We start from the raw sequence: 16,515 nt of genomic DNA, 5'->3' as shown, positions 1-16,515 counted from the left end.
ATACCTTTGTGAGAATGCACAATGAAAAAGCAAGTAATGTGGCATGAAAATAGTACGCATCTCCTGTTTAGGCCCCCCTGTGTCACCTTGTGGGCTTGAGGGGAGCAGGGAGTCTGACTCACTTGGGAAATCATTGTGTTAGAGGACCATTCTGGCAGTGGTGTACAACAAGCACTTTAAATTGTGATCCAGTGTGCACATGTGTGTTCACACACACCCCAAACAAGTTTCAGGAAACAATACTGTCTGTGTTAGTTATCTCTTACATAAAAAGTTGTCTAAAAACTTAACTGGATTAAGAGAAGAAACACGTCATCTCACAGTTTTTGGAGAAGGAAATGGCACCCCACTCCAGTATTTTTCCTGGGAAATCCTATGGACAGAGGAGCCTGGTGGCTACGACCCATAGGGTCACAAAAGAGTAGGCCACAACTTAGCAACTAAATGATGTTTTTATGAGGCGCACAGCTGGGTGGATCTGGCTTAGGGTGTTTCGTGAGGTTGCAGTCGTCTGAAGGCTTGACTGGAGTTGGAGGGTCCCTTTCCAGGCCTGCTCACATGGCTGTTGGTGCTCTCTGTAGGGTAACTGGAATACCCTTACAGCATGGTGGCTCACTCCCCCCAGAGCCAGAGATCCAAGAGAGTGACCAAGACAGAAGCCTCTGTGTCTTTTATGAGTGCATTTTGGAAGTGATACATTGTCAGAAGCAAATCCTTTAAGACTGGTGGCACACAGAGGAGTTTTGCCTCCCCTCTTGAAGGAAGGAGTAGCAGATGATTTAGGCGGGCACCTTAAAATACCATAGGGTACTTGTCAGGAGGGTGTGTCCCCCATGTGTCTCTTCTTTCCTGCACGCCCTGAGTGCAAGGTCCTGGATGCTCTTCATCTGGGCCATTGTTAGAGGAGCACTCTGGCAGTGGTTCACAAGAACTTTACATTGTGATCCAGTGTGTGCATGCGCACACATGAAACAGAAGTTTCAGGAAACAATACTGTGTTATCTCCTATATAAAAAGTTATCTGAAAACTTACTGGATCCAGAAAAAGCATGTCTCAGCATCGTGTTTGCAGAAAGCCACCTTGAGGGGTGAGGCAGTGCCTCCTGCGGGGAGAGATCAGGCTTGCTTACTGTCAGGTGGCGGGCTCCCTGAACTCCGTGTTCCTCTGTGGACCTGCTGCATGTGTCGTGTCTGCCCGGGCCCCACGGTGCCACCTTGTGGGACTTCCAGTGGGTGGGTAAGATGCTCATAGTGCTGACTGTGCTGTGAGTAGCAAAATTCTTCGTTTCTGACCCAGGAGCCTCGTGTGTGCTGTCTGATGAGTAGAGTGAAGAGGTACGAAGTAACCACAGCAGATACAGGATGGGGAGCTAACAAAATACTGGATAGGAAGCAAGCTAAGGGGCTCGGAGAACTCTGGGGCCAGTTTATCATGGGCTCAAACTGAACAGCTGCACTTGTGTTGTTGTTGTTGTTGTTGTTTTCCCAGCAGCAGTCAGGAAGCCAGGTAGGTAATCAGAGAAGGTGTTTCTTTGGATTAATTCAGGGCAGGGGAGTTTGGAACGTGAAAGTATTTTTTTCAAGCTTTTGTGGTATAATTTATGTGCAACACCCTGAGCATATTTAAAATGTGCAGTTTGAATTTTGACCTGTGTACCCCTGGAAGCCTCACCCCAGTCAAGATAGTGAACATTTTGTCACCACGGAAATTTCCTCTATCCCTCCATGATCCCTGATCTGTCTTCATAATCCATCGCTCAACCCCCAGCCCCAGGCACATACTGATTCGCTTTCTGTCCTAATAGATTCCTTCTGGAATTTTATATAAATGGGATCATATGGCTTAATTTTTTTTTCTTGGTCACATTTTTTTTTTATGTGTGTGTCAGCTGTTTGTTATAAAGTACAAGGATTATTATCTTGTGGTTGTGGATCTGGCATATTTTTAAAAGAAATTTGAATTTTTTAAACACTGTCTTCCCTGAAGCTCATATTAGAAAGCCAGGATGAGGCCTTTAGACAGAGCTAGTGGGTTTTCTTCTTTTGTGGTGTTACTAGAAATGAATACAATTCTAATAGTTAACAAAGACTCCACGTGCAAATGCCGTTTTGGGTCTGAAAGTGGCTTGAAACTCTGGAGTGCGCCTGCTCACGTTGAACACTCGACGTGGATTTGTGCTCCTGGATCTCAGCCTCTTTAGTGTGATTTAGTTACTCAACTACAGGACAATAGGGTTTTGCACCAAAGCACAGCTGGGATTTTTTTTTTTTTTTTTTTTTTTGAGCGTGACAACTTCAAAGTTCTGGTGGCACGATTCCTGAGACTGAATTACTGCTCTTTGTTAGTTTTCCTGATTCTGTTCCTCTCCCAGCATCTTTTAAAGACGACTTTCTCCTTAATAGAGGGATAAATATGATTATTTAAGCATTACACCCTAGAATACCTAAGGTATGCCTTAAAGTTTAGGTTTAGAGTCCTAGATTAGCAGGACACACTGCCTTGAAACTGGACAGTTGAGATGAGCAGATGACGGCAGATAAGCACAGTGTAATAGTTGGGAGCACCCAGAGCTCTAGAATTAGATGCCTGAAATTCAGATCTTGGCCCTACCTCTTAAAAGCTGTGTAACTTTAGATGAGTCACTCAACACCCATAGGCCTCACTTTCTTCACCTGTAAAATGGAGATAATGGTAGCCCCTGTGTCATAGGAGGCTTCCCCGGTGGCTCAGTGATAAAGAATGCACCTGCAAATGCAGGAGACGTGGGTTCAGTCCCTGTGTCGGGAAGATCTGGAGAAGGAAATGGCAACCCACTCCAGTATTCTTGCCTGGGAAATCCCGTGGACAAAGGAGCCTGGCATGCTGCAGTCCATGGGGACGCAAAGAGTCAGACACGACTCAGTGACTAATCAACAACAGCAAGGGGCCTTATAAATATTAAATTAAATCTTATAAAATTCTTAGCACAGTGCCTGACATATGGCAAACATTCACTAGCTTTTGTTATCATTTAAGGGGCTTTGGGTAATGAGTAGCTCTCTTGTTTTAAGCAATATTCAGATTACTTTAAATAGAAAAAACTTTGCAAACCTCTTTGATCTTGAAGATGAATTCACTTGAGCAGTAGTATGTCGATTACTGCTTGTCACCTACGCTACAGTCCAGACTTTTGCTTCCTGAGCTAGGTTCCTCCTGGGAAGGAATTTCCTAACGTTACTAGCAGAGTATTGCAGTGTCTGAACTTGGTGTCCTGTTGCTATTTCTGAGACAAGACTGTGTGTTTCCTGTCCTGCTTATTGTTACCTCAGGGCTGTCTTTATTGGATCACCAAAGTGGAGATGGGATTGCCAGTATATTCGCATTTCTGAAGCTCTTTAACTCGTTTGAGTTTGGCTGGACTATATAGATACTTTAAAATCTTATTTTTGACCATGTGATTTACTTGGATTGTATTTTCAGTTGCTTATTAGAATATTATTTAATATGTTGAAGTCTGTTACTTGACTTAAGCCAGTTCTTTGGTAGAATGCTATTAGGAAATTATGGAGATCTAGTTTAGATCTGTATTGTTTTATGTTTGAGTGAAGTGTACAATAAATGGCTATGCTATGTGTGTTTAAATTTTGTCTTAGTTACTATACTTTAGAATATGAACAATTTTCCTGTTAAAAAATTCAAGTATTTGTGCATTGTGGGGATAAAGCTTTATAAGTGAAGCTAAGAGCCTCCACAGACATTTCCCCCAACCTCAGAATTTCCCCTTGCTTCTAACCACTGATGTTCAGATTTGGCATTTCACATGTAGGAATTCTTTATATATTTTGTATACAAATCTTTATACACATGTTAGATATTTTTTCACTAAGTGTTTGGGTTTTCTTTTCATTTTTGGTATACTTTGTCATTTTGACATAATTGAGTGTATTAGTTGTTTTTCTTTATGTAATTTTGCCTTTTGTTTTTAAATTAAGAAGCCCTACCTTTACTCAAATTCACAGGGATATTCCTTGTGTAAGTTTTCTTACACAATAAGTTTTCTTCTAGTACTTTTAATAGTTTAAAATTTTATATATTTAATGTACATAGAATTTATTTCTCTGTACTATGTGAAGTAAAGATGTAACTTATTTTTTTCTCAGGCGCCAGTTGTTCAAACTCCATTTATTGAATGATTTATCCTTTCCTTACTGTTTTGAAATGTTACTTTTAGCATGTGCTATACTCTCATGTATAATTTAGATTCTATTCTTGGGCCAGTTCTGTACAGTTTTAATCACTATAGCTTTAAAAGGCTTTGAGTCCTTATGAGAACTCCCAGGGTTCAGATGTGGTTTTGGAGTCCAGGTTTTTTCTCCACAATGTCCAGTGGGCGTTACGCAGTGTCCTGTAATCATGCATGTCGTTTTCTCAGTGAAGTGTATGAATAATTTTAGGTGAGGTACTTATCAGTGATAAGTGACCTCATATAAGATCGTGCCAGATATTTCTGCTAAATGAGTTAAAGAGGGGAAAAGACTTATTTTCAGAGTTTAAAAAATTGTTGCATTGTAAATAAAGGATCATGGACCTATAGTGTATCAATATCTTGCTATTTAGGGGACATCTTCCTTTGTTTTTCTGTTTCAGATTATTTTGGTGGTTGTTGTGCCTTATTCTCCCATTTGAATTATAGAATTAGTTTGTCAGGTTATTTGAGGAGTCTTGTAGGGATTTTCATTGACACGTGGAGGAGCTGGAGAAGAAATGACACCTCAACAGTGTTTGTCTTCTCATCTGTGAACATGGATAACTTTCCTTTTGTTCAGGAAAGTTTTAGAGTTTTTCCTGCACATTTTTGTTAGATTTATGTCAGAGCATTATTATAGTTTTGCTGCTATTGTGAATGGAATTGAAAAATTGTATTTTCTAACTTTTATTGCTAATGGACTGTAAAGTGTCCATATTTATATATTGATCTGTGCGTAAGTAGTTTGTTGAGTCCTGTCTTTGTCAGTTGATGACCTTGGATTTTCCAGTTAGAAAATGAGATGTTGAAACATTGAGTTTTATCTTCTTCTTGCCCGTCTTTATGCCCCTTATTTCTTTTTTCCATTTGCTTGGTGTGGTTTCATTGTTCCATTCTGAGACATGTTGGATGTTTTAGGAATGATGCTTACTGAGAAGTAAGTTGTGCTGTGAACAAATGTACCAGTCAGCAGATGATGAAAGGGGAAATCCTCAAGTAGGGCCAGTGCGAGGGGCGATGTTTCCTCCTGCAAGAGCTAACGTGCAGTACTTTCCATTACAGATAATGGCATGAGCTGTTTCTTCTGGGATGGACAGCGAGGGCCTGATACTTCTGATGAGCCTTAAGCCGACTTAGAGCCATAGCACAGCCTCCCAGAGTTCCGTGTTTTGCTTTCTGCTGCTACCTTTCCCGGCTCCTGAACCCATCTTGCAGCCATGTATGGAAGTGCCCGCTCAGTGGGGAAGGTGGAACCGAGCGCCCAGAGCCCGGGGCGGTCCCCTCGACTTCCACGTTCCCCTCGCCTGGGTCATCGGCGAACCAACAGCACCGGAGGGAGTTCTGGAAGCAGCGTTGGAGGTGGTGGTGGGAAGACCCTCTCCATGGAGAACATCCAGTCCCTCAATGCTGCCTATGCCACTTCCGGCCCCATGTACCTAAGTGACCATGAGAACGTGGGTTCAGAGACACCCAAGAGCACCATGACCCTCGGCCGATCCAGCGGCCGTCTGCCTTACGGCGTGCGGATGACTGCTATGGGCAGTAGCCCCAACATAGCGAGCAGCGGGGTCGCCAGCGACACCATAGCGTTTGGGGAGCACCACCTGCCTCCGGTGAGCATGGCCTCCACCGTTCCTCACTCCCTCCGTCAGGCCAGAGATAACACCATCATGGATCTGCAGACGCAGCTCAAGGAGGTGCTGAGGGAAAACGACCTCTTACGGAAGGACGTGGAGGTCAAGGAGAGCAAGTTAAGTTCCTCGATGAACAGCATCAAGACCTTCTGGAGCCCGGAGCTGAAGAAGGAGCGAGCCCTGAGGAAGGATGAAGCTTCCAAAATCACCGTCTGGAAGGAGCAGTACAGAGTAGTGCAGGAGGAGAACCAGGTTAGTTCACGTGTGTTCTGGTCTAAATGAATCAGAGTTAATGCAGATGAGACGATTTTTCTCTTCTGGGTTCGTTTTTTTCCATTTTCCCTGTTTTTCTTAGTACTATATTTTGCGCCCCCATTTCTTGGCCTTTTCCAGTCTGGTTCTGTGCCTTAATTTTTTCTGGTCACCGTGTCTGCTTGCTCATCGTTCTTTCCCATTTTGCTTCTCTTTCTCTTCCTGTCTTTCCTTTCAGCACATGTTTTCTCTTTTCTGTTCTTGTGAGAATGTACTTTTGCCACATGCTGTAACACTTACCATGTGTGTGCGTGCTTATCACTCAGTCGTGTCTGACTCTTTGTGACCCCCTGAGTCTGCCAGGCTCCTCTGTGCATGGAGCTTCTCTAGGCCAGAATACTGGAGTGGGTTGCCATGCCCTCTTCCAGGGTATCTTCCCTACCCAGGGATCAAACCCAGGTCTCCATATGGCAGGTGGATTCTTTACCGTCTGAGCCACCAGGGTAGCCCAAGAATACTGGAGTGGGTAGCCTATCCCTTCTGCAGGGGATATCCTGACCCAAGAATCAAACTGGGGTCTCCTGCATTGCAGGTGGATTCTTTTACCAGTTGAGCTACCAGGAAAGGCTAAGATTTATCATAGCAAAATTTCTTTTTTTTTTTAAGTGAAAGTCGCTCAGTGTGTCCGACTGTGACCCCATGGACTATATAGTCCTTGGAATTCTCCAGGCCAGAATAGCTGTGTTCTTCTCCAGGGGATCTTTCCAACCCAGGTCTCCCACATTGCAGGTGGATTCTTTACCAGCTGAGCCACAAAAAGTCAATAAAACCACCACAAGGCAAATCTGTGTTGACAGTACCGGAGGACGGAAATTAATTTAAAAAGTTGATGATGTAAATATTTGTTAAGTACCAACAAGGAGTAGCAGTTCTTTCTGTTGACATTTATAAGAAAGTTTAACTACTGAGTCTTTTTTAAAGAAAAATTCTTTAATTGGTCAAATTTGAGGATTTTAGGTGGAAGAAAGGCAGCTTGGTATGATTGATGTATGAGATATAAATTAGACTTTGGTAGAAGTTGAATATTAAATTGATGTTCTTGAATTTATCCTTGAGTTAATTAGCCATCAATATACCTTTCTGTTGGTGCTGAAAATATGCCCATCACCAAGATGGTTTTTATCATCAACCAACCTGAAAAAGTCCATATTTACAAGGAAAAAAATTATCGGCTTACTTCTTTATTTTCACATAATTCAGGCAGCTAATTATGCCTGTATTTAAAAGCTGTGTGGATAAAAAGCAAATGACAGTAACCTTTCTAATTATCAAGCTACATTCAAAGGCAAAATATTCGAATCTTTCGAAATGACTATGGTGGGAACTTGGCACTTGAGTCCAGTGGACGTGAACCAGTCCACAGGGCTCTGGTGCCAAAAATACCATATGCGCTGAAGGAGGGTGAACACTGCCTTATCTGGATTCCGCCCCTTGCCCTAATTAAACACCCGTGTTGGCAGGAACAGAGTCTTCCTGCACCCACTGTAATTACCACACAATCCTAAAATTGTATAACTTTGCTCCAAAAAACGAAGGGTGCAATTTTAAAGTAAAGTGAAACACAGCAGTGAGATATAGAGAATTGAGAATGCTAATGAATAGATTACAGTGAGCCAGTCTGGGCCCTAATTAAACTCTGCATTCATCACACCCTCTGCAGCCCTCAGAGGCTGGAGATTCCCACTTTACAAAGAAGATTGGTTTAATAGGATTTACAGTAATTAAACAAATTTCCCCATTTCAGTTTGAGATTGGGGATTTAGATACATTCTCGATGTTTGATCTGATTGAACCACGGAGATCTTGGTCTAGAATCCTGTCAAATGAAAAAAATAGCCTGATGTGTACAGTTCATTATTATGAAGTCCTTTTAGAAGATTGTTTCAAAAATGAATATCCAGTTGTTTTTATGTTTCATACTCTTGTTACTCAACTGTCAAGTACTGGTGGTTGGAGAAATGGAACAATATATGTTTTCACAGGAAAGGTCTTTTCTTTTTCTTAAATTGGGAGTGAGGAAGGGTTTTGGTGTATTTATTTGATGGAGAATAAAATAAAAATCCAGCTGTGAGCTTGGTTGAACTACAAAACTAAGGCTTTGGATGATTTATATTTTTTAATTTTGTTCTAATCAGTATCTAATAAGATATTGTTATACTCCTTTTTTGCTTATAATGCCTTCTTGTAATATTCCTACATGTTGAGTTGAATTGGAAGCTTGTTTTCAAAATAATTGTTTTAAATCACTTTCATTGGCATTTTGTGTGATCAGAGTAATTTTTTAAAAATTACAGTGTAGCAGGTGAGTTTGTTTTTTTCTGTGTTTTTTTTTTTTTTTGCTTTTGGAGTTTGATTTTATTTGTGTAGACAGCAAGAGAGACTTACTATCTGTAAATCTTTGCTTTGTCATTTGTTCTCACTCTTTGGACCCTGGTGACTATTAGCATTTTAGTAATTTTAGGTTCTGCCTTGATTTGTCACATGGGAAAAGCCATTATTTGAATTTAAATCAGTATTTCCATAAGGTTGCTAATTGTTTCCCTATCATTTAAAGTCTGATTTGAAAATATGGGATCTCTGTCTTGGACTGTTTGTTTAACTTTTCTTTCTGCTCATCCCGTTGTAACATAGAGATGAATTATGAATGATTTTTCAGAGTACTGTGGATAAATCTGTATTACAGTCTGTTTTTTCAGATAGATTTGATCTTTTCTGGTGTTGCAGAAATGAGATGTATTAGAGGCACTGTGTGAGATGCCCTGAGAAAATTAAATGTAAGATAGATGTGCTCCTTTTGGGAAATTAACAATCCTTTTGAGAAGCAGAATTTGTCCAGCTTATAGAAATAGAAGCTACCCGTCCACTGGACTTTGTCTTGTGCAGAGGTACATGAATAAGATGGCAAATTGGTTTCTTGTAGAGCTGGTAAATTTGCTTACCTGGGATGTAGTGGAGTGTTATGAAAAACGATCCAGTGAATCTAATTAAAAAAAAAAAAAAGGTATGTACAAGTGCCCGATAAGGCTTATCTGTGAGGAAGTAGAATTTGCTGGAGGACTGCAGTCTCTCTTTTCCCTTCTCCCTTACAGTTCACAGTGTAGTGCCATGTGGGATGTGGTCTCAGTGATGGAATTGGTTTTATGTGTCTGCTTATTTACACAGTCTTTGCAGGTGGCAGCTTCAATATGAGTTGGGAAACCCGTTTATTATTCTTTTGTGCCAAAGAAACCAGAAAATGCACTTGGTGCACCGAGTTGTTTTAGTTACACTGCTGTTGATCAAGGGAGGTCATAGTTCCATTTTCCTTTGATATCATGTCACGGGTGCTCTGTAAGAGTCTTGGAGGGGCCCAGAGACCCTGCTTTCTAACAAGTGAGTGGGTTGGGGGACTCTAAATAAGAGACTTGTGACATTTTATTTATGCTCTGTGTTTTCAACAGGCAGCTGTGAGGAAGGAAGTTTTTTTCCCCACTCTTTCTTTTTTTTTGGGAAATTTTTTTTGGAAGGCCAGTACTGGAAAAATGAGTGCAAATATGAAGGTTTTAGGTTCTGGCTGCATGGAGGAATGTATTTTCTCACAGAGCTGTATCCATCTGATGGACGAGTCAGCTTCACAGAACGGTGCTTGACCACCACTGGACCTGGTTCCTGGGAGGCCAGATTGCTGCTGACAGTGGTGTGGGTGCCCTGGGTCTTTGAGCTCCGCAGGATGACTGCAGAGACTTCACCGGGAGTGAGACAGAGAGCCCCCCTCCTCCTGCCCTCCTCTGTTGCTGCTCCCTCCATCGCTCCCTCCCTCTCTCCCTTTGTGACAACTTTATTGAGGTAAAATTTAATTGATCCTTTAAAAGTGTATAACTTCTTTCTTAATATGACTTATTTAGAGAAGAATTTGAGGAAAGTTGCCCTAGGGAGAGAGGGAGGAAAGTTGCCCTAGAACATAACCAAAAAATTATTTATTGCTGATCAGCAGAGAGGGCTGCAGGCAGGCAGGCATGCAGGAAGGGAGACCAAGTGAGTTTGCGGCAGAACTATTTGGGTTATAGGACTGGAGAAGAAGGTGCACATCCATGAGATGTTTTCAAAGAAATCTTTGAATATAGATGATGAGGCAAGAGAGGACTCTTTTGAGAGTCCCTTGGACTGCCAGGAGATCAAACCAGTCAATCCTAAAGGAAATCAACCCTGAACATTCATTGAAAGAACTGATGCTGAAGCTCCAATCCTTTGGCCACTTAATGCAACGAGCCAACTCCTTGGAAAAAACCCTGATGCTGGGAAAGATTGAGGGCAAGAGGAGATGGAGGCAACAGAGGATGAGATGGTTGGGTGGCATCACTGACTCAGTGGATATGAGTTTGAGCAAGCTCCAGGAGATGGTGAAGGGGACAGGGAAACCTGACGTGCCGCGTTCAGTCCACGGAGTCACAAAGTCAGACACAACTTAGCAACCGAACAACAACAGTGGTGATGACTTTTGATTGAAACTGTGATTTTTAAATTTGTTCACTCAGTGGGAGCTTTTTAATATCCATAACCCTAAATAAAGAAGGACTTAACGTCTTTAAGAATCACTGCATACTTTAAAAACGGTCTTGTGAGTGGTGCTTGCACGTTATAATTTGTTGCTCAGAAAAAGAGAGCAGATCATCAAGAATTCCTTGACAGTGGGAATCTATATTCCTATTGCTTAACTATTAGAAGGCATTGTAAAATTCCGGAAGAGACAGAGCTCAAGTTTAAAGGCTAAGAATATTGCCAGGCAATGCATATGAAGCCATTCTCATGGAGACAGTTGTGTAACTTTTTGTTAACGTACTTTGTATTTGAGGCATACCCATTAAGCTTAAGATGAGGAACTGCTGTTGAGTACAGAGCCCAGGATATGTACTTTCTCTGCTGAAGTTCCATGGTGTATCTGTAGACCTGTTGTTTTGTATGTTTCATCTTGACTTGGTTTCTAAATTCTCTGAATGGTAAAAAAGAGAAAATACATACTTTTATTTTCTGATACTGCCAGCATAAGATACGACAAGAGGTTGTTGCCCACCAGTTTATCACACACACTTCGCATAAGGTTAACCTCTTAAGTTTTCCTCCATGCTGTAAAGTTTTGTGATCAAGAACTTAACTTTTGTTTCATAGCATCTTGAAAGCATAACTGAAGGAAACAGTTTTTCAGGTTAAGGTTCTTCGTTATTTATGTTGAGTTCTTCCATATTTTATAAAATCCAGGAAGAGATATGTGTCTGTAAGTTAGGTATACTCATTGTTAAAAAATATCAATTATGGTACGTTGTAGTTGCTCTGTTTGAGGCAAAGAGTTTTCGACAGTTATTTATATATGTGTTATTGTCTGTACACCAGTATCATTCCTGTTGTTGATCTGAGATAGTGGTAATAAAATGAAACCAAAATTGCTTTGATTAGCTGTTCACAGATAAATCTTTGTTTAAGCATAGTATTTAAAATTTTTAATTACACAGTTGCACTGTTTACATTATCAATATCCTGTAGTAGTCACTCTATTTCAAAGGACAGCGTTCTTTGGGAGCTATGTGAAAACTGGTGTAAGATTTAAAATCTACTGAGAAAGTAGAAGAACATGTTCAGAAAATGTTCCCAGTTCCGATTCTCTTTTGTAGATTTGATAATCTGAGTAATTAGTAATGTATTCTTGCCACACGGCTCATCATGGGCACAGGAGCTTAGAATAGGTGCCAAACTCCTAGGACAGAGCATACTTTAACAAGCTCTAATCTTTCCTGTCTTGTAATTTCATAAAGTGTATTTCTTACTTTTCTGTGAAAACATGCTGCCCATGGTACAGAGCATTTTCAAGAAATGAGGCAGGCAGAAGATAGTCAAGTTGTATCGGATGAATTCCTGAATTTCTTTGGGCGTTTTTGGTGATAGGTGCTTGTTTTCAAGAGTAGCACGTTGGTTCTCAGTTGTTCGAAAGTCACGGGCACACTGGCTGCCAGCATGGTTTCGAGGCAGAAGGAGTTTTTAGATTTAGGGTAGAGAGGGCCCAGGATTGCTAGGTACCCTGCGATGCCTAGGGCAGTCCTGCTCTGAAAAATCCTCCCTCGTTCCAGGTGGTTTTCAAACATCTCACCCAGAAATGTGTGTAGGTGAGAAATCTGTTTTTAATGACCTGAACCCATTTCTAACTACATAAGTGTGCGTAAATGCATTAGCATTTTTGGAATAACTTCAGTATACACTGAACTTTCCAGCATTGGAACTACTGTGTAAGTTGATGGCAGATAGTACTTTTTTTTTTTCTTGTACAGTAAATGTGATGTTTGCTGTTAATTTAAAAAAATATATTTTTACTGTACTTTGTTTTGTTTGGAACTTGACATAGAATTTTTATCATTTTAGAAAATGACTTCAGCATTGCACTGTTGACCAGGATGTCCACCAGACAGTCTCTCTGTATATGTGCCCTTGTCTTTTGGTGTGGCCATGTCTCAGCGTTTCACCTGTTAACGTACGTTTGTTTCTTATAAAACTTTTCTTTTCTCTTTCACAGAGCATTATATTAATTTTTTGGATTGCCTGTGAGAGTAGGCTTATTATCTATGAATTTTACTTTGAGATAATAAAGGACACATTACAAAATGTTTGCTAGAAGAAGGGGGATGGGTGGCATTGGGTCTGATGAGCTTGAGACTCACTGGTATAGTGGATAGGACACCTGTTCTAGAAAAGGAGACTTCTGCCTTCTCATTTCTGTCCTGGCTCTGCCAGTCAGTAAACTAGCTGTGCGACCGTGGGTACATTGTGTAATTTGGGGGGGCCTGTTTTCTCATCTGTAATCCCCGGAGGGTTGGACAAGGTGGTCTCTAGGGATTCTTTCTTTCTTGTACAGTTATCTGACTTGTTTTGACCAATTTTCCTAATGGAATTCTCTTGAAGATTCTCTTCATTTTGATTTTAATGCCCTAGTTCGAGATTGACTCACATAACTGAGTTAGGCTTTTCTGGGAATGAGAAGTGCTTGACAATCGATCTCCTTTTCAAGGTAGGCAGCTTGAAACCAGTGCTTGCATATAAAGTGCAAAGAGCTTTCATGGAGTTTAATGAGTTGTCATAGGGAGAAAATGCTTTTATGATTGTTGTGATAATAAAATGAGATTAAAGGAGATACTCTGTATAAAATCATGGATAAGGCTAAATGGCACAGTAGGTATTTGTTGTTGACTTGCTAAGTTGTGTCTGACTCTGTGATCCCATGGACTGTAGCCTGCCAGGCTCCTCTGTCTATGGGATTCTCCAGGTAAGATAACTGGAGTGAGTTGCCATTTCCTCCTCCAGGGGATCTTCCCAACCCAGGGGTCAAACCCGCATCTCTTCCTTGGCAGGCAGATTCTTTACCACTGAGCCACCTGGGAAACCCCGTAATAGGTATACAGAGCAATAAATGTTACTTAGAATCAAGTCAAATATTTCTTAACTTCAGAGACTACTGTAGAACATTTTTTGAAATATGGCATGTATCTTACAGTCTGCTGCAAAAAGGGAGGCAGTAGCCTGGGACCTGAACAGTGTTGCTAGAAAGTGGGTCACAATAGATAAGAAGTCTCCTTTGGATAACTAATCACTACCAGTATAACCTTAATATTCCTGAAGGAGTTACCAGGAACGCTGAATAGGGTAATTAGCTCTCAGGATTTTCAGTTACAGTCTTATCCATTATTTAAGATTTTTATTTCTGCAGTGACTCATCCGTGAATTATAGAGTGCTTTCCCAAAAGGAATGTAATTGCTGGAAATAATTTTTTTTACCACTCTATTTTCTCTCTGTGGTAAGGAGTTTCTGGCTGGTTAGTTGGACCTAAAACCCTCTGTAAATAATTTAAACTATGTGCCTTTGTATGAAGAAGACTTAACCTTTACGAAACGATGGAGAATTCTTGAGAATGGGCCACATAGAATGTTTACATTTACTCATCGTGTTTATTTAAAACTATTTCTGTGCTGTCGCAGTTTTCTCCAGCTGAAATTTTTATATAACTATGTCGCAAAAAAGTGCTCTTTGCTTACATTATCTCTGTTGTTACTTCACTGACATAAAAAATGTCACCTTGTGTCTGATGTTCTCTTTGGTTTCTGTGTGTCGTCTGTTGTACCTTTAAAAGTAGTGTAGTAGTTCTGTCAGGAAAGCGAAGCCTTACAGTGACACTGCTGTCAAACACGTCTCTGAGTACTTCTAGAAACCTGGTGAACATGTTAATAATAACTGCTTTCATGGAGCATTTGGGCTTCCCTCGTGGCTCAGCTGTAAAGAATCCGCTTCCCAATGCAGGAGATGAGGGTTCAGTCCCTGGGATGGAAAGATCCTCTGGAGGAGGAAATGGCAACCCACTCCGCTATTGTTGCCAGGGAGATCCCGTGGACAGAGGAGCCTGGCGGGCTGTATAGTTCACGGCTCGGCAAAAGAGCTGGAGATGACTTAGCAACTAAACAAACAGAGCATGTACAAAGACCATACTAGCTTCTTTTGTATGTTATTTCTAATTCTAACAGCCCTCCTGTAGGGAAGTGATACTGTCCTCACTGATAGGTGAGGAAACTAAAAATCAGGAGAGTACTCTTCACATCTCACATCTGGGAAGTGACACAGCTTCATCTCTCTGGTTACAAAGCCCAGTAGAATGCCATGGTGGCATTTTCAGCTAAGAACAGCTGAGTGAAATGCAAATACTCATTTAAAATATTTATTGAAAAAATAACGTGTGCCGTCATTTATTAAGTGTGAAAGTGAAAGTGTTAGTTGCTTTGTCATATCCGACTCTTTGAGACTGCGTAGACTGTAGCCCACCAGGCCCCTCTGTCCCTAGAATTCTCCAGGCAAGGATACTGGAGTGAGTTGCCATTTCCTACTCCAGGGGATTTTCCTGACCAAGGGATCGAATCTGGGTCTCCCACACTGCAGGCAGACTCTTTTCTGTTTGAGCCTACCAGGGAAGCCCATTAAATGTGAAAAACTACATTAAAATTCCTGTCTGTTTTAGTTGGAGGAGGAAATACAAGAATGGATGTTAGCAGATGATCTGAAGGCTTCTGGGAAGGAGTTAACATTAAGTTAAGAGAAGGGACCGAGGAGAGAGACACAGGTGGCCAGCTTAGCAGATGCTGAAGATTGACTTGATTAGCTTACATATCAGCAGGTGCCGGTGATACTGATCCGTACTCTTGTTTCAACTAGGCAGAAAGCTTTAGGTTAACAGTTCCTAGACTTGGGTCTCACACACCAGTAAAATAAGAAATGAACAACAGCTACCCTCCCTGCAAAAAAGCGGGGGGGCAGACTTGGCATGGGATTGTCAAATAAAGACAGTTAAACTTGAATGGCCCCACACTCTTAGCATTGTTTTATAAGATGAAAAACACTGTGACACCAAAGGAGTTGAAATTGCATCAGCACAGAGTAGAGGACAGTCCTCCCCAGGAAAGTACAGCTTTTAAGTTTACCGTGATGACTTTATTAAGGATTGGTGGAAACCTGGTCATTGATGTGCATTTAAAATGCACTGATTTACATTAGGAGTTTTGTGTCACAGCCTGTGGGCCAAATCCTGCCCACAGGATTCTTACATCCCCTGCAAGCCAAGAATGGTTTTTACATTTTTAAGTGATTGAAAAAAAAAATCAAAAGTAGAGTGATGTTTTATGAATGTGAAAAATTACATGAAATCTAAATCTCAGTGTTCATAAACAAGATTGATTGGCGCACAGCCGTGCTTATTATTTGCCTGTTGTCTACCGCTCCTTTCCTGGTGTAGTTGAGTAGTCTTAAACAGAGCCCATGTGCTCCGGTAAACCTGAGGTATTTCATCTCGCCACGCACAGGGAACGTTTGCCAACATCTGGTCTACATAGCAGGATAAGTAGTGATAACTCGCAGCCACTGCCACTCAAAGTAGTAATAGTTGTGTGGTGTTTGCTAAGAAGCAGGCCCTGTTTATGTGCTCTGCCTGCGTTATCGTCGTAACAATCTTTTGGAGGTAGTTACTGTTATCTGTCTGTCTGTCTGTGCCGGTTCTTAGTTGCCGCGCCTGACCAGAGGTTGAACCCCAGCACCCTGCACTGGGAGCTCGGAGTCTTAGCCACTGGACTACCAGAGAAGTCCCTGGTCCTGTTATCTTTATTTTACTGATGTGGAAACTGAGGCTTAGAGGGAACACAGAACTTGCCCAAGGTCACACAGCCATAGAGTGTCAAAGGCAGGATTCAAGTCCCCGTGTGCTCCACGTCTATGCTCCTTCCTGCTAAACTCGGTGGTCACGAAAAAGAAACAAATGGCACTTCATAACACTGCACGCATGCTTCAC

General features: G+C 41.3%; 1 protein-coding gene across 4 annotated transcripts in view; it reads left to right on the top strand.

The window, feature by feature from the left end:
- Positions 1-16,515, top strand: part of ERC1 (ELKS/RAB6-interacting/CAST family member 1) — a 273,734-nt gene that overhangs the window by 17,392 nt on the left and 239,827 nt on the right. For all 4 annotated transcript variants that reach the window (XR_005719752.1, XR_005719751.1, XR_005719753.1 and 1 more), the window contains exon 2: positions 5,289-6,112. Coding sequence is in view for 1 of the 4 variants with exons in the window: in XM_040233666.1 (XP_040089600.1) it covers positions 5,444-6,112 (669 nt within the window). In the remaining 3 variants the exon portion in view is untranslated. The remainder of the gene's footprint in view (positions 1-5,288; positions 6,113-16,515) is intronic.

This window comes from Oryx dammah, unplaced genomic scaffold, assembly GCF_014754425.2.
Source record: "Oryx dammah isolate SB20612 unplaced genomic scaffold, SCBI_Odam_1.1 HiC_scaffold_29, whole genome shotgun sequence".
NCBI classification, from domain to species: Eukaryota; Metazoa; Chordata; class Mammalia; order Artiodactyla; family Bovidae; genus Oryx; species Oryx dammah.
The sequence above is the reverse complement of the archived record's forward strand: the minus strand, read 5'-3'. Positions and strand labels throughout refer to the sequence as shown.